Genomic DNA, 23,968 nt, shown 5'->3' on the forward strand with positions numbered 1-23,968 from the left:
TGAGCACCCCTCCCAGGCACATCTCCTCTCCTTTTCCAGAGGGAATGCCTGGGATGGTGGGAGCAACAGAGTCAGGCTGCGGAAAAGCCAGAGCGTGACTTGGAAACCTGAGCTGCTGCAAAGCCCACCACAGTGCTCTTCCTTCAGACAGGAGCCAGAAAAAAACTGAAACTGCTTCTTCATCTAGAGGGGACGAGGAATCTGATGGGTTAGTAGGTGAAGGGAAGTTAAAGTCCCAGAGCGAAGGACAACCAAAGCTGAGAATAGCAGCATGGAAAATTGGGGCATTTTGTATTGCCAAAGATTTACTAAATACAACTCCCAACCTTGTCCTTACAAGGAACACGCACTGCTCAAGCTCTTAAAAATTAAGACTGGGGTGATTTATTAATCTTGTTAAGAACTCTGATACAAAGCACAGTAAAAGGCCACAGACCAGTAAATAAAATGTGGCTTCTGGCCACCTTATAAATGCTGCTACAGTGCTACCAGTAAAACAGACTCACACCAGTTCAAACAAGTAGTCCAACTGGCAAATAAAAGTTCCATTCACTTATCAGTTTAAAAAGTTTAATAAAGCTTTAAGTGTTTGCTGGTTTAAATGCTACCAATTTCCAAAACGGATTTCACGATTAAGTTAAGTGAGTTCTAAAGAAAGTTATTAGGTTTGGAAGGCAAGACTGTTCCTAAGCCAGAGGAAACACTTCTGACCGTAGAGGATTGCAAGAGTAGCAGACTGTATTATAGGCCTCAAGTCACTGAAATTTATACAGGTTATTAGCATTATCTGTAAATATACAATATAAACAATTGTACATACATGGCATATAGCTTTGTTCTCCAGAACAGTAGACAACTCTTTAGCTTAAGACATCTTCGCCTACCAAAACAAAAAGGCACATCTGAACAAGATGCATGCTAAGTACGAGGGATCCTTTCCAATCTTTGGGACAGGTAGTCCTTGTTCATCCTTTCTCAAAATAATCAAGACCAACTGAGTATTTTGGTATTTAGATTTCAACCTATTTTTCTTTTTTTTTTTTTTTTTGTCTTCAGCAGCAAATCAATGGCAATTAAGACATGGCATTAAAATATTTGAGAACAGTGGCTGTCACTCACGAACCTCCAAGCTTACACAAAGTTAGAAGGCAAGTGGCCAGAGGTTTAAAACTGGTAATGCTATATCCTCGTCTTGTGTCATCAACCCATTGTTCTTTTTTTTTTTTTAAATTAAAAAGAAAAAAAAAGGCCACTAGTGCTCAAATTTGAAAAAATTCCACAGACGCACCTTTTTTTTGGCTCAGTGCAATTAAATGATGTCAGTTTCAATCTCATTTAGTGTAGTTTACAGTGCAAAAGAGATATTTTGTATACTGGCATAACTGTCAGCACTGAGGACGTGAAACAAGGCAATGCTGCTGATCACCTGAGGGTAATGCTGTCCAACAGACACAGGCTAGAGTGTGTGTAGTCTTATTTTTCCAATTTAAACTTTTTTTCTTTTTGATCAGCAGCACTTTAAGAGCATAATTTCTGAAAATACTAAAATACACTGCCTTTTTTGAATAAATAAAAAAAAAAAAAGGAACTTTACAAATACTATTCCAGTGTCAATGACTACTATGGCTAAGGTCATTGAGGAGTTTCTGCATTTTCTAGCAAAGACAGTCTGTGCAAAGGAGGGTGGGAGAGCTCCCTTTTGTAAGTCTTTGGTGGCAGTTTTGGTAACTGAGGGCTCGAATTGTGCCGGGGTGGGACGGGGGGCGCAGGCGGGTGGACCAGGTTGTTGTGACTGGCGCTGATCACGCAGCAGCGGCGCAGTACCCTGGGAGAAGGCGTGCTGGGAGGAGTGCCGGGAGAACTGGGACCTGTGCTCGCCTCCCTGAACCAGTCGGGATCCCTCTGCAAGCGTCCCACTGGTGGCGGCTGGAGGTTTAGAGGGCAGTTGATGAAGTGTTCGGGCGGGCGGAGCGGTACAGGCGGTGGAGTATCGGGAAGAGGGTCCCGGGGCGGCGGAGGAGGAGGACTGTGCAGCGGCTGGTCAAAGGGGTTGGTGTAAGAAGGAGCACGAGGCTGTATCTTTGGAGGCGGCGGCTGCCGAGGTGGAATTGCAGGAGGATCGTCATCCAATTTTAAACTTCCCTGCAACGTTACAGAGAAAAAACACATTGTAAGAAATGTGGATGTTTAGATAAAGAGTGTATCTTCTGGCAGATGCAGAATTCTTTTGACGTCTAGTATGGATGCTGTCAGAAATGAGATACTGGCATAGCTGTACCTTTGATCCAAACATGAGCATGATGTTCCTAGAGCAGCTAGCAGAGTTTGGACTCTGGGAAACTGAAACTTACAGAGGCAGCTGGAGCCCTGCATCTGAAAGTCTTTTAGACTAGCAAAGGCCAACCTAAACGATTCTAGGATTCTAGATGTTTCCTGATTTCCTGTCAAGTTGTTTGATATAGGACAGAAATACCTTAGCATTAGAAGCATCCTGATCCATCTTTTTTCGTGGAGGAAGTGGAGGAGGGTTTTGAGGCTCATCACTTAGCTTAGGAAAGCTACCCCACGAGCTGAAGAAAGTCTCTATAGAGAGAAAAGCAGTTATTTTACTGCTTGGGCAATAGCTGAGGAACATATGCTAGAATATTAAGCCAAGCTAGAAGGAACTCAAATAAGCAGATCTTTGTGCTCAACAGCAACACGAACCAACACGAACCATTAACTTCAGTTGTACAAAATTCTCATTCATTGCTTTAATCAGATATATGCCTCGCAACGTGGTCTCCTATTTCCAGTATCAAAGATATGCATCAACAGTTAACAGGCAATGCTGAGGGACAGGAAAACAAGTGAATTCCCAGGGAGTGCTTAAATAACTCTGCTATTCTCTTGATATTGCGGAATTTACCCCGTGTACCACAGTGCCTGCAGTTTGTCCGCATGCCGAAGTTACACGTTGGGGTGGAAGGTCTGTTCTCTCTGCCATATGGGTACACATTAAAATTCGGAAATTCAGAGGCTTGGTTAACAAGTCTGCAACACTTCTACAGCAGGAGAATTATACACTGAACACAACAGATGATCGTCACTCTCACAGCATTTTAGGACATTTCTAGTCCTTCCTTTTTAGAGAGGGGAAAAAAAAGAAATCCTCAAAGTTAAGAAACAAAACAAGCCCTGGCCTGTATTTGTGACTTTTGTCACACCTTTGCTCTTCCTCTTAGAAGTGCACAGAGCTCTGTATCAATACGTTAGGCACCTGTGCTCTCCAGTGTGAGATTTTAATCATATTATGAAAAAGTATTATGTGCCTGTGTAATAAGGGAGGAAAAAGAGAAGCTGAAAACAAAGATGAATACAGGATATCCCTCACATTTGTGGTACACAAAGAACCTCTTCTTTCCTAGCAGTAGAACAATTATTTTCACTATGTGGCAACATTAAATTATCAAGTTGCTTCATTTGTAGCATTACTTAAACAAAATAATCATCAAGGACATCCAAAATAGAAACAAAATAATGCTAGAGCCTGGGGAAAAAAAATAACAAAACCAAAAAACATTTAATAGAGTTTGGGTACTCACTCGACTGTGGCAAACTGACAGGAGCGAAGATGCTGTTGTTACCTGTTAAATGAAAAATTGATTGAAAACTTTCCAGACAGAACACACGTGCAGCACGTAACATGCTTGTGAATGACCTAAAGACCACCATAACCTCCAGGCTGACATGAATTAACCTTTCCTGGGTAAAATACTCCTGAACTAGAGATTTTAAGTTATGCTGAGAATTAAACATTATTCTGCTCTGTTCTGACACTACCATGTTGTCGCTCACTTCTCCAAATGCCCTCAGCATATTAAAGTTGTCATTTATGTCCCCTATCAGGCATAACCCGCCTGCCAAATCTGCAGCCCCCTCAGAGCAGAGCCAAGACGCCTCGTGTGCTGCTTTTGAGACTCAGGAGCTGCTCACAGCTACAGGCAAAGCTTGGGAGCCTTATCAGTGCATCTGAACTAACAGCGTCATTTTTTTAATCAAGGCTGCATTTCAGAGCGAGTGCCCTGACCATCCCCACTTCTGGCACTTCGGTTCACGTCTCAAAACACACAGACTGGATTCCCTTCAAAGGAAATTAAGCCAGAAACCCTAGAGCGTGTTCAGTCCATGAGACCACTCCTCAAACACACCCTGGTGTGGATTCCAGGTACTCAGCATGATTTCTCCGTACGGATGTGCCACAGGTGGTAGAGCAGGTGTAGCCCCTGCACCGCAGTGCTGCATGGGGACATCTCTCCCAGCAGAGTGCCTCAGCCCCAGCAGGCAAAAAGACTGGAAATGTCACTGGTTATTTAACTGCGTACAGCAGGGATTTCCAGATGCAGCACACATAACACTGACACAATCACTTCATAGTCCACAACTAAATTCTGCAACTTTTTTTTTTATATACACCAATACATTTTGGAAGCCTGAAGGACAGCAACAATTATTCAAATATATTGCACATTTACCATAAGAACTGTTGAGATCGATGTCTAAAAACACGCTGAACTCTGAAGAAGCAGACACTGGGGGTGTAGACGGTGTGTTTGGAGAAGTTGGTGCCGACACTGTTGATTCATGCTCTGCCTCAGTAATTCTACTGAAACTTATCTTACTCGGTTCCTTTTCAAGTGGCAATGGATGACTTCTCAGGGTGCCAGAGGTGGAGCCGTGTCTGCCAGTATTGGGCCTTATCCCGGGGGATTTCAGGGGGTATGTTGTTTTTCTAGGCTGGAGAGAGTAAAGCTGGTTAGTACTGCTAACACTTCAGAGAACAAAACTGCCAACTCTCTGTAAGACATTTTAAAAAGTACTCATCAAATACCCTTTAAATGGTGCTACAGCCTTTCTACAACTGACGTGAGCTACAGTCTGTTGTTATCTACGCAGCAGGAGTTTACTGAAAAGTTATGGATACAGCTTAATAAATATTTTTTTTTCCCCGCTTAATTTTTTTCCCCCACAGCTATCATGAAGAGTCAAGTTTCAGATGCATGTCCGTCAGGACAAAACACAGGGAAGAAGGCAGCACAGCCTTGGGAGAGAGGGAGTTATTTCAAGTGTCCCCAGAGCCCTGCAGAAGAGCCTCGTAACAGCACCATAAGATGTGCTTTGTACTTATATCACAGGTCACCAGGCCCCTGCACGCATCCAAGATCAAGGACACACTCAGACACGCGTTGTCTACATCCTCTGGGTTACTCAGTGCGAAATTCTTCCACACACGTCACTGGTGTGAGTGAAACAAGCCTCATTAGACTCAGGTGTAACACAGCACAGATGAAAGCTGATACTTTGAAGACTAATTACGTTCCCATCCTACGGTGGTATGCACCACTCCACCACATGACAGCACCCAGAACTTGACTTTCCTGAAATTCCAATAAGAATGTCTAGTTTGGAAAACATGAACTGTAAAGAATTCATGCCCAGATGACTGAGACTGGCACCACGGATATCTATTTTTAGAAAAGATTTTAAAGAAATTACTGCAAGCAGTGGTTTTGCAACAGTAATTTCTGTCGTTTTCTTGCCATATTTGTAATACCATCTTACTCATTCCTCTCACAGGAGATTGCTAAAATGATTTATAGCTGTCCCAAAAATTAGAGATGTCTCCAGCTACTCAGAAGTACAATTACAACATATAAAACCCCAGCATTCTAGAGAGCAATCTTGCTGCTTAAAAAAGAGCTCTGGACTCCAGGAGCCATTTTCTTAAAATACAAGATTGCCACTCCTTTAACTCGAACTATACTTTGTTCAGCAAGAAGGTTGCACCTTATCAATTCTGTGCTATACTTCAACTTTTGCAACAATGCAAAGCATTTAGACAAAATAAAAATAGAAATTAACTTCTGCTTAAAGAAAACTTAACACATCAATTATGCATAACATCTGTATTTCAATATTAGTATTTTAAAATATTTTTTGAAATGAAAAATGTTATTACGTATTTTATCAAATGACTATATGCTAAGAAACCCAAATTTAAACGGTAATATTTCAGGTTTTGGGAAAAAAAAAAGTTAATTCTAAAATAAAAAAAATGTTTTAGTAGCAATAAACCCCTGAAATAAAAGTATTTTAAAATCATCTCATGATACAGAATTCTGAAGGAAATACATATTGAGTTAACTATTCTTTTTCACTGTGGATAGTGGATTTTAGCTATTTAATTTGCAGGACAAGACTTACAAATCTAGGAGGCTGCTTGCAGTTTCGAGGTTCAATTTCTAATGACTTGTTGAACAGATAATCTGTAAACTCTTTTTCTGGTATCTTCCCCATAGGATTGAGATTTTCAAAGAATTTCTAAATGAAAGACGCATCAATAATATTTTAAATATAAGCATATACACAGATTTTTAATGAAATACTTGTAATTCACTGATTAAAAATGTAGCTTTTTACTACTGTGAAGCTTATGTCCAGGAAAAACAGAATAAAATGTTCCCTGAGATAAACACACAGCACAGCAGTGTCAAGGGCCACGCAACAGCATCCCCTACGCATGCCTGAACATCACAGATCTGGGAAGGAGCAGAACACAGCTGAGAGAGCAGTGGAAGCAAAGTTACGCTTCTGCCATGTCTTAGAGGAGCTTTGGACGGGATCACAGGAAGGGCAGAGGCAGGGACAGAGTACTGCGCTACCGCACGAGGACTGGAGGGAAGGCACAGCAAGGACAGGACTGGCACCAAGGGCACGGACAGGACGAAGCTCCCTGAACACCTGACAGTCCTGCGTTAGCTGTTCCTGCTGCAGCTGAGTCTGGTGGTGAGCTACAGCATTTCCCGTTCGTTCTTTCTGTCAGCACAAATACTGCCATCCTTTGAACTTAAGGTACTTCTTGGCTTAAGAATATCCTAGATCTCCTAAACCCTTCCCAGACATGTCCACCTGGCACTTAAAGCTACTCACTTCAATCATTATTGAGATGAGATGTGAGGAAGAAATGTTTTCCTGTGCGGGGGGTGAGGCAGTGGCCCAGGGTGCCCAGAGAAGCTGTGGATGCCCCATCCCTGGAGGGGTTCAAGGCCAGGCTGGAGGAGGCTTTGGGCAACCTGGGCTGGTGGGAGGTGTCCCTGCCCATGGCAGGGGGTGGCACTGGATGGGCTTTAAGGTCCCTTCCAACCCAAACCAGCCTGTGATTCTATGAACATGGAATCCAAGGAAATAAATCCCCACTTCTGGCTACTCCTTTGCTGTGACACTTTGCTGCCTACTGCCTCCAACCAGCCACTGCTCCTCCCCTTTCCGATGGTCACTGTTCAGGCAAGATTAGGTCAAGGACTAGAAGAATATTTGACAATTTTCTGTTGTGTACATTCTTTTCCCTCCTTATATCCCCAAAACAGATATTTAGTGTTTGATTACCCGAATCTCTGGCTCTATCCGTAAACAGTAAGGCTGGTTTTGATACTGCTGAATTTCTCCTGTAATTTCAGCCACTTTTCTCCTCTTACTGAAGTTAATTAATTCTTTCCCTTGTCTTTTAAGGAAGTCAGGATTCCCTTCTTCTGTCTTCAAAATATTTGTAAGGTATATTCCTGATAAAAAGAGAAGTGTTTTTTAAAGTTCATTTTCATTCCAAGAGATTATTTCGTTCTTCCTAATGAATGATAAAAATGTCTGAGCATAGGTAATCATTCCCTTTAATGCTCCAACAGTTTATTAGCTGACAACAATGAATCAAGCCTGCATTTTACACAGAAAAAATACATCCTTGAAATAAGATGCTTTATCTCCTTAATATGAGATCCTGAGTTTAGGAAAAAAACCTCCTCAGGTCATCATCACCATAATCAGATCACCAACATGGAGGCAGTGTTAAACCAAGTAAGGTCATATTAATTCACCAATATAATACCAGTAATCTTTACCTAAACTAGATAAATAAATTTATATAAAAACCAGTAAGTCTAAAACCATTACACACCTAGGAAGTCAAAATCACATATTACATTAACAATTTTTGAAAGCTAAACACAACCTTGAACAATTTAAACACTATTAACACATCTGCATCAAACTCAGGACTGAGAACACACACAGTATCAGCCTGCCCTGGAGCTACTTACCAAAGAAAGGCACACAGGGTGGATTGATTGACTTGAGCTTAGCCAGGTATTTTTTAAAATGATCTTGACTTAGTTCTACTGCTTCATCCAAAACTCTTTTTTTTCTCTCCTGTAGTGCCTAAGTTGTCAAAGAAAAAAATTAGGGATGCAAATCTCAATAGCATGGTTAGTAAAAACAAGGCAATTCCCTAACTCTCTCAGCAAAACTTAAGAATTGAAATTCAGATTTGAAAGAACCTCGTTTGTAAACAGTTTGCTCTAGACTACAGCACTATCAGCCCAATAATTTAGTCACGTGCATCAAAAGGCTACTGTAAACACATTATTATTTTGTCTATCAGCTTTCAAGCATAATCTTGGTCTTTAACAAAAATTAAACATGTAATTTTAAATTTAACTTAAAGGCCTTGTACTGCCTTTCAAAGATATACAAAACTCAAAACATTTTAGTCATTCTTCTTTTTCTACTTTAGTCAAGGGAGGCTTTGCTGACAAATCCCAGGCATTTCTTTTCCTTGGCAAGTGAAAAACGGAATCACTACTTGTGTAGTCATCTCTCTCCCTACTGTCCATCTAAACCACTTCAGCAGCTATTTGTTTCTGCTTCCAACAGCCCGAGTCTTCTGAGACTCTCTCATCCAAGAGAAGTTCTTGGGATTAACTGAAATTTGAGTTTTAGCTGTCCCCTCCCCATGACCTTCTACCCTCACATGTCTTGCACAGGCAGGAAATGCCGCTGTTAAACTGTTCCAGCCCAGAGAACTCTGGACTCTTTCATACCCATAAAATGCTGGACTGCAGCAACAGGTTCATTTCAGACAGGTTAGGGAAGAACAATTGAATGACCATGGCGTTTCCCCTTTTCAGGCCGAATACACGTGAGAAAACATCTGCTAAAAGCTTCGCTTCCTGCTGCAAACCCTTTGAGAGACGCAGCCCATCTCCCCTCTTTCCTCATAAGTAACTCTGCGCATTTCACACTTGTTTTCTTCCATGAAACCAAGAGTGATATGGCTACTACAGATTTCACTTCAGAGGTGTGTGTGACACATTTCTGGATTTTTTTTTTTTTTAAACAATGCCCAAAACTTACCTCAAATGTGTGATCTAGTCTGTACACTGACACAGAATTCACTGCACTGACGATCTCCAAAACACCATTGAAATTATTCAGATCTTGAAAAACCTGCAGGATTTCTATAATCCTGCTCAGCACAGCCACTCGCTCTTCAAAATTCTCTGTTTCCACAATGCACCTAATCACGACATAATTTGAGAAACACTGATAAATAAAACCTGACATTTTGCTAGTTACTAAATCAAAATTTTCCAAGCAAAAACTGCACAGTACATCCAGTATGCACATTCTGGCTCTCTCTCAAGAATTTCAAGTACAAATTTATGTAATCACACCTTACATATGTTCAAGTTGGAAAGCCAAGAAAGGTTTTTGGCATATCCTGTGAAATAACAAAGCAAACCCCAAGCAAGATCCAGGGTAAGTAGGGCGACTCTCATGCCACCGTATCTAAATTAATCTTGCTAGGTGAGGGATACGCATACAAGCTGCATCGGCCACGTCCTCAGAAGCACTTAATCATCTCATGCGAGAAGGGATAGGGACTGAGATAAGGGGACAGACACAACAGTGCTTTCAGAGATGCAGAAAAGCGGTGCTGAGTCCTGCACTGCCTTCAACACCCTTTGATGTACTGCAGAAATGTCCGTAGAGCCCAGGCTGACCATCACTGGAAAAAAATCTGCTCTCAGGAAGAGGGAGCATGTGCGGCACCCTTGAACCAACACCTGAAATCACTGCAATGCCCGACAGCCATCTCGAGATTCAAGGCAACAGAATTCAAGTAGCAGAAAAACATTTCCCAGCAGAATTTCAGTGGGAATTAATGCCACTAGACTATCACCACCTGTACTTACTTTTCAAACCACAGAGTAAGGTTTGTAGTATGACGGATCATTTTCAATAGATTCGGGGAGTTAATTTCCTTATCTTCTTTAGTCCACACGCTCCCAACCAGTTCAGAAGGCTGTACTGCCCTGATAACGACAAAGCAAGATGCAGAAGAATGCTCAGTACAAATAATAGTGCTCTGTGTTTGCATTAAAAATTATTTCTTCCCTTAATCATGACCTGATATTTCACAAATCCAATCCAATCTAACCTACTGCAAAAGTTACTTAAAATAACTTTTTGACAAGTATTTGACTACAGAAGGAAACACATTTTTATCTTAATTGGAATTGGCATTTTTGTATAAGCATTTTCAGATAAGAAAATTACAAAGGAGTATGTTTAATTTCCTGAAAGCATAAGAAAACATCTTAAAGACAGTTACTTTTTTTTTTTTAATAGGAAGCTGAAGTACTTTGAGCAACCCGCTGGCAAAGTGGCGTATTTCAATAGAAAACCTGCTGTCACTGAAGCACGAAAGGATGCTTCGCCTTGAAGTTTTATAGGACCTTAAAGAATTTCTGCCCAGCAAAAGCCAGCTCTCACATCAAGGCCAGCTCTATTTATCACAGGCAACAACAGAGCTGGGAAACAGCGAAGTATTTATGGTGCCAGGCCAAAAAACCTCTTCAGAATTAGCTTAGAGGACCTTGACGTAGCAGGGCTGTGGTTACACGCATGTAGCACCTGGGCCTTCGCGATGCAGCTATGAAGGAGCGGAGACATCGTGTTCTCTTTTTTCTGAAGCAACAAGCATTTCTGTTTAATGTAACACTAAGTTTATTTTTAACAAGGAGACAATACCAGTTGGTATTATCTACTTGTAATATTCTAGTGTCCTTCCTCTACTTATTTATGTTGTCAGAAGTCTGATATGGAGATTAAAAACTGCTTTTTTTTCCTCTTGCTTTGCATATTTTGATATCAAACAGATGGCACGAAAACCTCTTTCCATAAACTCTGGAAGTCAAGGGGATGTACTTTTGACTGATTTGATGAATCAGGGCTCTTTCTTGCTCAAATAATCTAAAAAAGACGTGTTAGTTCAATCCCTACCTATAAAGGTCGGACTCGAGAAGTGTCAGCTGTCGAGCAATTTCGATAGGATGCAGAGTCATGAGGTCCAGTGCTTCGCTGTGCCCAACGCGCCAAATGTGCCACTCGATTGGGGGAGGCGGGCTCTCAAAGGTGATGTTGTGACTAATTCCATTTGCTTGAGCTTTCTTTCTCTTGATGATTTTAGCAATCGATTCCACCCACTTCTTCATGGATTTTCCTGCAAAACAGAAGCCATAAAAAACCCATGTTTTTAATACCATCTTAACTGACCTTTGATAGTTTAACAAAACCAACCCGCCCTCAAATTTGTATGTGCACTCAAAATTACGCATTTCTGCACATTAATTAGGTTTGTAGTTCCCTGTTTTTTTCTTATGAGTTCTTGCACCTGTATCAGTTGGCAAATACAGACACGTGAATGAATTTTTGGGTTCCCAGTTGCATTTAACCACATTTAGTGACAGTTTTGGAGTAGAAAAAGTGACTCTGTATACGTTGTATTTTACTTTTTCCCCCTCAGCTGTAACCACCTCCACTTTGCCTCATCAGTTGGCAAATACAGACACACGTGAATGAATTTTTGGGTTCCCAGTTGCATTTAACCACATTTAGTGACAGTTTTGGAGTAGAAAAAGTGACTCTGTATACGTTGTATTTTACTTTTTCCCCCTCAGCTGTAACCACCTCCACTTTGCCTGCTAGCTTCACCTACTTAGAGAAGAAGAAAACAACAAGCCTCAAGTGAGATCTTTGCAACATTCCGTACTAGGACAAAAAGATTAGAGAAATACGTGTTTACACTATGAGTCCAGCATTTACAGTACACAAAACAGAGGACAAGACGGGAAGTACCTTCAGCAGTTCAAGATAAATACCTTTCAAGAGACTAATCAAAACTGAATAATTCCCCTCTGGTCTGCAATAGTCAGCATGGAGACCTCTGCAGAAGGTAAACTAACGTTCTCCAAGTTTGTTTCAATCTGAAAAGTCTAGAATTGCCAGGATAATGATTAAAATCGACTCGCCAACACTGCTGCCAAAAAGATCTGCTAGTTCGTAAGGGCTGCCTCCAGAGGAAGCGATATCAATGGGGTCAAGCATTTTCTCCTGAAAGGATAATGATTTTCAGCTGGAACTTTTCAATAAATGGGAAAAGAACAAGATGCAAAAAACTAGTCTTGGTAACCAGCATGGAAGGAATTCTCTACGATACAACACGGGGAGAAGGAAGGTGAAAATATGAATTCTCACAAGTCTGCTGTAGAGTCAGGCAAGGATGAAAATTACCGTCCAGAAGTAAATACACTTAAGTTAAATATCATAATGCTTGAAGTAATTCTGGTAGCTGGTTAGGCTCCAGGCCAAAGCTTGCTCACGTAAGGGAGAGTCTCATAAACAGCTCAATTAAAGGCATTAAAATTACTCATGTGTGCGAAGATATTCTCATGCCTAAAACCTGTCAGGATCAGACCACTGGGTTGTACCCAAACGTGGAAGAACAAGACCACCGATCACCGTACCTCTTACACTGGAAATAAACGTCTCCAGTCTCTCTAGTAACTCCAGATCTCGTTCAAAATCGTAAAAGTGGTGCTCTACCCAGTGACGGAAAACATTCAATATTCTGAGGAAGGAGAGAAAAAAAAATTATGTTTGGTTTTTATGGACTTCCAAGGCTCATCCTGTATAAACAGTAAATGAAACACAGTTCTACAAAAGGTGAGTTACAGATTAAGGTAGTTGACAACTATCAAAATACATTTGGAAAAAGGTGCAGAACAAAGACTAAGCACGGCACCAATAACCACAGAAGTCCCCAGGTATTTAAAACCTCATTGTCCAGTCTTAGCACATATATAGTTTGGTGGTTTTTTTTAAATATTCTATAAAGAATGCTAGTGTTGAGGCTGTTTCAAGAGGAAAAAACTTATTAAAATCAGATAAAAGTGGTATTTCTAATGTAATCTTGTATTTTTTTTTTTAACTAAAAAAAGCTAATTTGGATCTCCCATTTGGTAAGAAACAAATTTGTAATTGTTTCTTTCCTATACACAAATTTCAGCTTAGAAGTTTTTGCAAGCGTACTGCCCAACTTTTACAACTTTTAATTACACTAATGGTCCTACTAGATCCAGTACTTAAGGATAACACTAAACTTCCTCTTGATTTTTCTCTACACTTTCTTAAACAGACGACTAATAAATAAGCCTCTCAAAGTGAACTACAACTGCTCTTCTACTCTGAGGATGTCGCAGAATAAACAACGGTTTTGCCTCTTCTTCAGGTAAACAAGTTGAGCTTGTACCAAGAAACTTGGATTTATCGGTGTGCACCACATCACCTCACCTGAAGAGTGAGCAAAAATGTCCTACAACAACTAGTACAACAGGTGGGACGGGATGATGGGGTTACTCCTGCGCCAGCGCCTCGGCAGAAGCGGCTCAGCTGTGTGCTGAGTGCTGCTGAACTTTCCCAGTCTTTGCGGCTCTGGCTAGTAAGGCAAACCAGTCCTAACTGTGCGTCAGACTGGTGTTTTCAGTGGCTCAGCCCTGCAGATTGTGGGCAAGAACATCTGAGAAGGCCAGGGCAGACAACTGATCGCAATCTGCCAGGCTGCTGTGAGTCAGAGCACTAGACAAGTTGGCTTGTTTAGCTTCGTCAAATGACTATGTGGAGAATTAAACATTTCTGCTCTTCCCAGTTTAAGGTTTATCCCATGACAGAACGGCGACCCAAACAGATTATTTAGGCTGGAAACCAATGACAGCTTCTAACCGCCAAAGGAATGATGCTTTGAAACAAGTTCCAAATAACAGTAATAGAGGATCTTATCTAATCAGTCTTTGCCTTTGAGATACCAGGGTAGGAATACTGAAAAAGCAAGAGAGACTGTCTGGTTCTGCTGACTGCATTTCCAGTTTCGCACCTCCTCTTTCCCATGACCTCACAAGCATTTAGTCTAGGCAAAGACATTTCCATTTCTACACCTGTGCACTGCACAGCAGGTCTGTGGCGTCTTCTGCAAGATGGGGACTAAGTGCTGGGAAGGGAAGGAAGGAAAGGAGGGAGGGAGGAAGGGAGGGAAAGGAGGGAGAGAAGAAGGAATGAGCACCTTCATATAATCACCTTCTTCCCGAATCTCAGATCTCTCTGAAGTAGAGGTCAATGATATTAACTATACTAGAACTTACAAAGTGCTGGGCTGTCAAGCTAACAGCACAAATTCAGGCATTCATTTTCAACTGTAACAGTTAAGAGTTTCAAGCTTCTAGAAATATGTATTATCTCCTAAATTCAAAGACCAATGACAAGCGAAGGGTGTGTGTTAAAAGGCAGCTTTAAACCACATCTCTCATCAAGCAGGCACCCGTAAACGGACTCAGCTCACCACAGCATAAATTAGACAGCAAAGAGTAGCTGTCACGATAAGAGGTATCCTAATCTCTCTGACAAGGAAAGAAACCAGAAACTAAAACCAAAGACCCTGGAAGCTTTGGAATGGGGCACAAGTTTCGTACAGCTCAAAAATAACGTATGAAGGCAGAAGTCCTACATTGCTTTTGGAAATTAACAGCATGAAACACGGCTAATTGCTGCCTCAAACTTTTCTACAGGTCCCAGTTCATTGGTAACCACTTCTGCCCAGCTACAGCAGCGCTGCAGGAAGACGCGTTTGTACCATGCAAAGGGGCAACAGGAGGAGGTCCCCAAGCAACTTCAAGCCTAGTTAGTAGAGGAGGCTATAAAAAATAGCAATAAAAACAACACAACGATATTTAAACTCTTGAGCCAGCCATGTCACAAAAGCCCATTCTGCCTGAGTTTCAATGGAGGGGCTCTATAAGCACCTCTGTGGGTGGATGCAGAAACATCCAGAAAACAGCGAGCTGAAAGCAGGAAAAGCGTGTGCTGAGAGGCAGCGTGTGAAGCTCTTCCAAGAACTGGTAACTCTGGAGACTCGTGGTCCTGCTGTTAAACTGAGAATGCCAAGGGCCTGACAAATCTGCACAAGGCCACGCGCACACACAAGTATCAAGGTTACCCTGAGCTTGTGTAGCGTGGACTATATACAAGAAGGTAGCGGTGGCTATATATTGACAAACATTATAGTATTACGTACACACTTATATTTTTTTATACATATGCACACAGGCATCTGATGAAAACAGGACTCCTGAGTGACTTTCTGAACTCCTGCCTTGAAGGTACTGGGATGTCAGTAAACTGCTGTTGCTCCAAACTGGTAACTATGACCGAGGCAGTAACCGAGGGTACCGTGCATACAGTTATCTGCCATTAATTGGAAAATCTTGATGCTACTAAAAAAACAGTTTAACAAATAAAAGTTGTTCTAGCAAATATTGGTTGTGATCTGTGTCTCCTCCTGACTTGATCCCAAACAATCAGCCTCATTCATGCTAAAAACGCTTAACTGTTCCCCAAATTAGCCAGGTCAGCAAGACCTTGAAGATTCACTGCAGCTCGTTGCAATGTGCAGCACAGACAAGAGTCTCCCTGTCTTTGTGCAAACACATCAACGGGGCTGGGAAAGGGAGTAAAATACCAACAGGACTGAAAAAAAAAAAAAAAAAGGAAACAGAGAAACTATCTTCACAGAGTCTGTTAACAAGGAATCCATTCAAAATGCAGTCAGAAATACTTTCAGCTGTACATCTCTCACCCACACCCGCTTTACACAGCAGCCATACAGCGTTCTTGTGGGTGGCGATCACAGCTGTGAGCGGCAGAGAACCAAAGTACAGTTGCAACAACAACAGAAGTCGGTATGACTAATCAGAACATGGTTTGGGATATTAGCCTGGCTGCAGACAGCGGTAAGTCCCTACTTGACAGCACAGCAGTCTCCAAAAGAGATTACCGTCTCCAGGATCACCGTATAATCAGTGAACTAAAAGCTGGCTTTAACAGAACAAATTTAAAAGCAAATAAACCTGAGCTGTACTGGCTGGACGTATTCCTTGCGAAATCGCTTAAGGTCTGCGCTGATGGGCTGCTCCCCTTTCTCGATTGCCAGCCTGTCTGCTTCAGTAGGCTCCGGCTCTGGGATTTCAAACCTATGAATAAAAGCACCAAAAAACTGATGGCAATTAAGATAAAACACAAACTCCTTGCGCAGGATGTGAAGAGCAATTGCATTTAAAAAAAAAACTCAGCGTGGCGAAACCGAAGCACTCGCGTCATACCCAGCAACCCCCTCCTCCTCTAGCTCTGTGCTAACACACCCGGCTCCTCAGCCTGATAATTCGCTAGTTCTCTGGTCATCACAAGATGTCTAGACTAGGATATAAGGTTTTTAACTACCTGCTACCATGATTAAGTGAAGATTAGAAGAAAGCTTAAGAGCAGCTTTATCACACTGAATTAAAACGTTGTTTACATTAAGAGTCTGTGCCTCTCAAACAAACTGCTCAGAACATTTTTCTTATTTGCATCGAGATTCAGGCATACTCAAATACACTCTCATCATCAAGTGAAGCAGTTCAAAACATCACCACCCCATGGCTGAGGCACACCAAGTGTTCTAGGTAATACTTTCAGTAACTAATTTAACAAACTGGGAAAAGGAAGCTTGCATTAAAACCTTGCATCGCTGTATCCCGTTTTAAAAGTTACTGTTTTATAAACTCCACGAAAACATGTGCCACACAGCGCCAAGAACCCGAGCAGAAAAGGAGCAGGAAAATGAACACAAAGCCTTCCAATGTCTTCAGAAAGGATGACCACTACTTACCTCTCAATCAGTAAACTCAGCAGTTCCTGGGGCTTGCAAAACGAGCGGTACGTGGTAAGGAAAGTACGTACAAAATTAGGATCTGTAAAGACAGAATAAGAAAATGATGGGAGTGGGTTTTTTATCCAATTGCCAAATATCAGAAATAAAAGACACATACAGAAAAAGTTTAAAGTGCAGAAAATACCCTAAGGTCATAAATCAAGCACTGTAATTTAAAAAATACCAGAAATTATAATGCCTGTGAAATTTTCATTTACTTCTTTGATGCGTTTCCCCTGTAAAGGTATTCGACTGCACATACTGTGTTCTCCCAAAAACCGTGTCTCAGTCCTGGCGTGTGCGATGGCGTACACTCCCTGAACACCCAGCTACTCCACGGTTTCATAAAGACAAAGAAAACACGGCAGAACAAGGCTGTCTACTCTCAACATCCAAAATACATATCCCACCCCGACAAAACATGTATCCTACCTGTTCCGAAAACACCTCCAGCAGCGGGGACTGCACACCTGCCCCAGCCTCAGCACTGCAGCACACAGCCCCCTCGGCAGAGCAGCCGGCAGGAAAACACGACAAGCAGCAGAGGCCTTACCAAGCAAATAGCTGCAGCAGCTCGAGACGTCGCATCTCCACAAGCCACCACACCTCCCTCACCGCTCCGGTAGGTGTGTTACCGTGAGACGTGCCTACCCGCAAGCCACCACGTGTTTTATTGGGCTTACTCTGCTATACGAGAAGTATTAAAGGATTTTTTTTTTTTCCTTGAATCTCTTCATTCCAGTCTCTTGTACAGAGTTTCTGAGATCATAAATCAGCAAGCTGATAAACAAACCATTTTACGGTGAGCCACGAAGGGTCATCATCTGGCCTGAATCGTGACACGCCTGCAGCAGACCCCCGCACAAGGGTAACGGCAGCACTGCTCCTGGGTGGCACGCAGCAGCTTCCACGGCTGCCTGGGAGCAAATAAATGCAGAGGCACAGGAAAACCAGGCCTGGAGAAGTGTGTGTGCGTGTGCTCACTCAGAAGTGTGGATTTGGGGTCGTTGGGAGTTTCTTTTCTCTTGCTGTTCCGCAAATAGTCTTGGATCCATCCGCGTTAGGTGCAGGTAGCTTACAGCAGCAGTCTTCAACACGTGGGCAGGGAATTTCTTCCCACAAAAGATTAAGCCAAACATTGCTTTTAAGAAGGCTTAAATTCCCTAAAGAGCACCACTCAACATTTTTAAGGGATCCATATATAGGAATGTGCTTGCAAGCTAAAAGTAACAGCACTCTCATTCCGCGCTAATGCTGCTGAGCGTGCACCCTGGTCCTGCGCCGGCCTGTTCTGCTTCCACGTCACATCTACATTCACTCTTCAGTACTATTCACAACATTTTAAAAGTAAATCTTCCTCCTACCACTGAATAAGCAGGTAGTAATCTCTGCTCCGCCGACAAGATCTGCAATTCTCTTAAAATGGGGGCTGCTATTCGGCTCTCCTGCCTGTGCAGGTTCCTTTACATTATTTAAAAAAATATTTATTTTTGTAAATGACATTCTCAATAAAATAGAAATTCAAGTGATGTGCTATGAGAAGTGGCTTGCAATTTAAATTTGAGAGTTTATTAACTCTGCATCTGCTGCCTCCCATGGTATCCTGGTACGGCCGGGGACTTCCTTGACATGACAGAGGTTGATCTGGAACGTGTGCTGCAGAAAAGCCTGCGCCAAAGCCCTCTGAAACTAACCCCACCTACAATAAACTGACCCTTTAAATCATATCTGGACCTAAACACAAAGAAAAAGCACCACGAAGATCTGCTGAGGGTCCCTCCACGTGCTGTTAGTCATCGCAATGTCCCTGTGGAGGCTGAGGGACGGGGTTGTGTTAGTCTTGGCTCCAAACGCTGTTCGGAAAAAGCACCCAGGGCCAAAGGGCCAGGTACTCGCTCTACAAAACCTGAAGTTACCCTTTCAAATACTCAAACGCACCAGTTCATTCTTACAAGCCACTGAAACCCATCACACTGTAGAAACGGATGAGCTGGGCCTCACAGACAACACAACTATGGAGTAGTTGCTTCCCAACTAGTTGCAGCAATGCTGAGCTTCAAGGTGGGAAATGCTATTTTCAAATATATATATTTTTTTTAAATATACAGCTCCACGCTATCTAGCCTTACTTTTACAAAAAAGACTCAACGAAACCCCAGGCAGTTTTGTAAAAAGCACAAAAGAAACCACTACTATTTGAAAAGTTTTACAAAAATTGCACATCGCTTCCACCAGCATCCTCACGTCAGCTCCACTGCATCCCCTTCCGGTGCACGCTTCCACCCCAAACCTAGGATCTAACATTTTCATCAACGTTAGCAGTCCATATAACTATGTCGAGGTTTCATTTCTGGGGCTTTAGGATAGTATTTCCCAGGAAAGTCTGAAGAATGCTGACTGTGATTTGCACCCTTTTCCACTGAGGGACTTCACAAAGCAGCAGGGTGAAGTACAATAAACAACCTCCAACCTTTTTCCTCCTCCACAGTCGCACAGCCTGTAACAGCACCACTGCTTTATCTGGGATGGTCTCAAGAAACACACTAGTGGCTCCTATTAGACCACTGATACTCTTTTTTTGGGGGGGGATGGCTTGCATACCCAAAATTTTCTTAACAGATTTGCCAGCAAAGCCAGTTGATCTAATAACAGTTTGGGGGTTTTTTTTCTGCAACTCTTGCTTTACATTTAACTATACCCAGAAAAAAAACCCCAAACAAACAAAATATAAAAGGATTCATTTCACCACCAAACATGACCTTAAAAAAAAAAAAAAAAATAAAAATAAATGTTCAGAATACCTGCATACATATGGTACGTTAACCTTTCGATTAACTTCACAACCGTTCCTCCTTTGATGATGGGAATTCCATTCCTAAAAATGCTTTGCAAGTTGTCCTCAAAAACAATGTTCTCCTCAGAGTCTTCCACTACAAAACGATACACGCTTGGGCTGGGCAACTGGCTGTTCGTTCTCTTCTTGCAGTAACACTGAATCGAGCATCCGATCCAGAGTGCTGCGATACTGGAGGGAAATCAGAGCGGCCATCCAGTTACTCTTCTCTTCGGCAGTCTTGGCAGCAAACAGGATGCTGTTTTCATCCTTAGACACCAGTTCAAAAGCGTGTTTGTATTCAGACGTGTCATCTTTATCAATAATCTGTATTTTCCTCATGACAATTTTTTCCTTCAGCCTATACTCCGCGCTGCTGTAACCGGGAAGCCGTGATTGCCCGTGATTAGTTTTACAGCTGATCATTAAACCATCGAAGAGAAAGATGTGTCGCTCGTGTTTGGCTCCTATTTTCGTCAAGCCACCTTCCATTATGAATTCATTACAGCACTGCCCAATATCTTTGCCTTCCCAGCCATCAATATTTTTCTGAATTTCATTCATTTTCTTGATGGCCAAGTGCTTGCTTCTTATTTGTCGGTTATAGAAGCGATACACTGGCTCCCTTGAATGAAGAAAAGACAAAAGTCACGATGGGCACATTCTACATTTGCCATTCCAAGACACCAAAAAAAAAATTCAACTAAATTAATTGTTTATATCACTATTTCTTTGCCCTAAATATGCCCTAACCAAGTCCACTGTTCCAAATAAACCACCTGCACTGCTCTGGCTAGAGAAAGAGATTGACGTTCTTCATAGAAGTCAACCGTGGAGGTTTTGGGCTGCTACTCCATTTACAGTGAAAACTGGCAGAAAAGGAAAAATATTACCATTCCTTCCACATCATTGATCCCCTTTCTCTGCCAACTTTGGGAAACCAGGGGAGCTCTGTGGATCATTACCCAGGCCGACGCCGCGGCGAGTGTTTGCTGTAGATGCGCTCCATGCTGCACTGCAGATTCAGAAGAGCTGTGATGGCTTGTTTTAAGCATTCCCGATCCTCTTCATCTTCACTGCATTCAAAAAAAAAGAAACATGTTTCGTTCAGATTTATGTAATTTATAGAAAGGTAGGAAGGCTGGCAAACATTCTTACACAGTTGTATCTACAGCACTCGGTGAAGTCAGTGACTTCAAGGCAACGAGAGAGTTATACCAGAAGCACACTCAGAACTAGCTGTGCGTGTAACTGGAAAACTTTCGTCAGATCTTCAGGAAAAGTCAGTAGATACTCAACAGGAGAGAGCAGGAGGGAGTTTAGAAAGATAACGCTTTACCGAGAACCAGTGCTAACTGCCAGGTAGTTTTTCCTGTTATCTTTTCAACAATGTCCCGTTTCACAACTGATTTCATTAGAACAGTTTGAAATGTCCGAGAATGAAATGCTGTTTTATGTAACTATGTGTAATACTCCTTCAAAGAGTCAATTAATCTCAACATTTCAGAGCAAATGTAAAAGAACGACCAAGATTCTCTCTTTGCTTCCTACCATTCTAAATTCTGCCATCTCCAGCAAACCTATCCATCTCAAGAAGAAATGTCAATTTTGCCTGGTGCAAACTAACATAGTAAAAAAAAAAAAGTGTCTGAAATTCAAGATTTGCTACTAATAGCAAAATGTAAACACTGTGACAGCATTATTTCCTTTTCATAAAGACTAGATCTGTCTCTACTACTAGGCAGAAACTTCTTGAATGAGGGAATTCAACAGGCTTTCGTATCATCTCCATACGCGCGGTAGCAACATGCTTTGAGCAAAACCTATTCACAGGGTTCCTCTTTTTGGTTCTTTAAGATGATCACTCCTAAAATACTGCTGATATAAATAAGAGAGATTTTTCTTTTTAATCCTTTTCATGTTCAACATCATATGATTTTTTTTTTTAAAGAAAATTCAAGCAAATAGATTACTGGGCAAAATCAAGACAGCATGCCCCATCGTTTTGGATAAAGGCTGGTTTACCTCCATACTTTAAGAGAAATCTTACTTACAATCACTCAGCACGGCAGAAGCCTTCTTTTCCTTTCCCCACTATGTTCCCTCAGCAAGGATATGTAGCTTCCTCTAAAAGTAATTGAGAGAATAGGATTTGACCAGACTGGTCCACTCTCTTCATGTAATTTAAATTACTAAAATTTTTCTTTTTTCACATGCCCAAACAACCTCCATCTTGCTTATTAGAGAAATGAAAGTTTCATGGCCAAAAATTTCTGGGAAGTTTATGAGCTGAGGAACAGTACAGGGAAGGGAAAAAATGCCTACCTCTGTGAAAGCCCTTCTTTTCCTTACTATCGGCCACCGAAATGCAAAGAACATAAAAACGGTGTGAAAAGATGACAAGGGCAAAATCCTGAAAGTGGGAAAAGCTACTGAATCTGATAAAATCCTCTTTTCTCCTTGCATCCTGAGCAGAATTTCTTGCAACCCCTTCCCAAAGGGAGCTGTGTTTGGCACTAAACAGATATCACATGGCATGTTTTGCTCTTTTTGTATTAAACAAGAAAAAAATATATGTACACATTTGGAAGTAATCTAATCCATTTCTACACCTTAATGCAGAGATTGCTGAAGAGCTGGCAGATGACCTGAAGCATCTCATTCTCTGTAATCACTGGCCTAACATCTGCTTTTCCAAATGCCAGTCCTTAATGAGCATCTTACCAATTAAACAGCAGATGCAAAAGCGTAATGTGCTTGCTAGACGGAGAAAATAAGTAAATCTTTAGAAGAGGGAAAAGGCGGTCCTGCTTATGCCAGATATATTTAAAATACCTGTGACGATAAACTGAGAATATGAACTATTCAATTTATTGTAAATAAATTGTTAGAAAATAATAATGAAGAACACCGTTAACTTAAGAAACTGATACCATGGTGATCCTGTAGGATACTGACCGGGGCTTCTCTGGCAGTCAATTATTAGGTAACAGCAGAAAAGATCAAAAAGCGGAATTTCGTATGGTTTGGGTTGCTCGATAACAACACAGCGCGTCACGTGCAAGAATTGGGGATAGTCTTGTGCCTGCGAATCACATGAGAAGGAAGGATATACTCCCTGGTCGACAGACAAAAGCCTTCTCTGACTTGGACACAGACTTGAGCAGACCTCTGCTTGCCATCAGGATTTTAACGACACAGCTAACTGGCACCTTGCACACGATTTGGATGGATTAATATGACCCCTAGAGTTCTTCTTCTTAGCTTCCTGGGACTCTGGCATCGACAGACACACTTATGAAAGCGTACCTGGAGCTTGAAAGTCTGATGAACACTGAGCTCTCCTCTACACTGCCAGCATTCAGGTGTTCCCGCTTGGAAACGTCAAGCATCATGTTTTAAACCCAAATACTCCGATAATCACAACCAGAATATATTTGGGTTACCTGTTTGCAACATCTTACAGCTTTTGATCACTTTTTTCCTGAAAGACGGTTTTATTTCTTTAGCCTGACTTCCTTCAACCTTTGCCACCATCGGCCATTCCGAAACAACCTCCGGCAGGTTTATTTTCGGTCGACACTTGAACAAGCAGTCAACATGAAAGTGACATCAGGGCCTGCCCTCTGACTCAGGGTGTTCAAAGGCTATTTCCTGGTGATATGGCTGCTAACGAAAAGCAGAGAAATCAAACAAATTCAGCATGGGGGTCCTCCAGGCAACATCCAACCCTGCAGCCCTTGCTCAGGCAACGAGGAGTTGCCGATGCAGACCCTGCATCAAAGTCTGCACCAACAGGTTTCTGCACCAAGGAGAACATTTCTGAAGCTTGAAAGGATTTTCAAGCTTTTCACATTTTCATTTCATTCATTTTCGTTCTGGTGTTTTGCAAAAGAGCAAACATGAAGGCCTGCGCTTCTGTAAATCATTCATTGTTCTATTTCTCTCCCAACTCAGTGGGGTTTTTGGGTAACTTTCATTAGGAGAAACAGTCTCAATCTTAGCTTCTCTCCCTATTGAAGCCATGAAGATATTTTGAGTATTCTGTTGCTTTTCTGCTTCCACTTCTATTCGGTTTTTCTCAACCAAGGTTCATAGAGACAAATACAATGGGAACAGGGAAGCAGCACCAACAGTTTATAAGATAGTGTTGAGTAATTACTTCCTCCATCCCTAAAACCACT

At 41.8% G+C, this 23,968-nt stretch overlaps 1 protein-coding gene across 1 annotated transcript in view; it reads right to left on the reverse strand.

Moving 5' to 3' along the window:
* Nucleotides 1-1,500: 1,500 nt before the first annotated feature.
* LOC104461274 (son of sevenless homolog 2-like) overlaps nt 1,501-23,968 on the reverse strand; it is a gene marked incomplete at its 5' end in the record, with an annotated part of 33,390 nt that continues 10,922 nt past the window's right edge. Inside the window, 16 exon segments of the mRNA XM_010072800.1 lie at nt 1,501-2,142; nt 2,474-2,583; nt 3,585-3,626; nt 4,515-4,776; nt 6,244-6,360; nt 7,426-7,598; nt 8,130-8,247; nt 9,223-9,385; nt 10,065-10,184; nt 11,155-11,374; nt 12,678-12,781; nt 16,110-16,232; nt 16,910-16,991; nt 19,753-19,913; nt 19,915-20,409; nt 20,750-20,866. Coding sequence (XP_010071102.1) covers nt 1,633-2,142; nt 2,474-2,583; nt 3,585-3,626; nt 4,515-4,776; nt 6,244-6,360; nt 7,426-7,598; nt 8,130-8,247; nt 9,223-9,385; nt 10,065-10,184; nt 11,155-11,374; nt 12,678-12,781; nt 16,110-16,232; nt 16,910-16,991; nt 19,753-19,913; nt 19,915-20,409; nt 20,750-20,866 — 2,917 coding nt within the window.

The sequence above is a fragment of the Pterocles gutturalis genome, unplaced genomic scaffold, assembly GCF_000699245.1.
Source record: "Pterocles gutturalis isolate BGI_N339 unplaced genomic scaffold, ASM69924v1 scaffold34372, whole genome shotgun sequence".
Classification (NCBI taxonomy): domain Eukaryota; kingdom Metazoa; phylum Chordata; class Aves; order Pterocliformes; family Pteroclidae; genus Pterocles; species Pterocles gutturalis.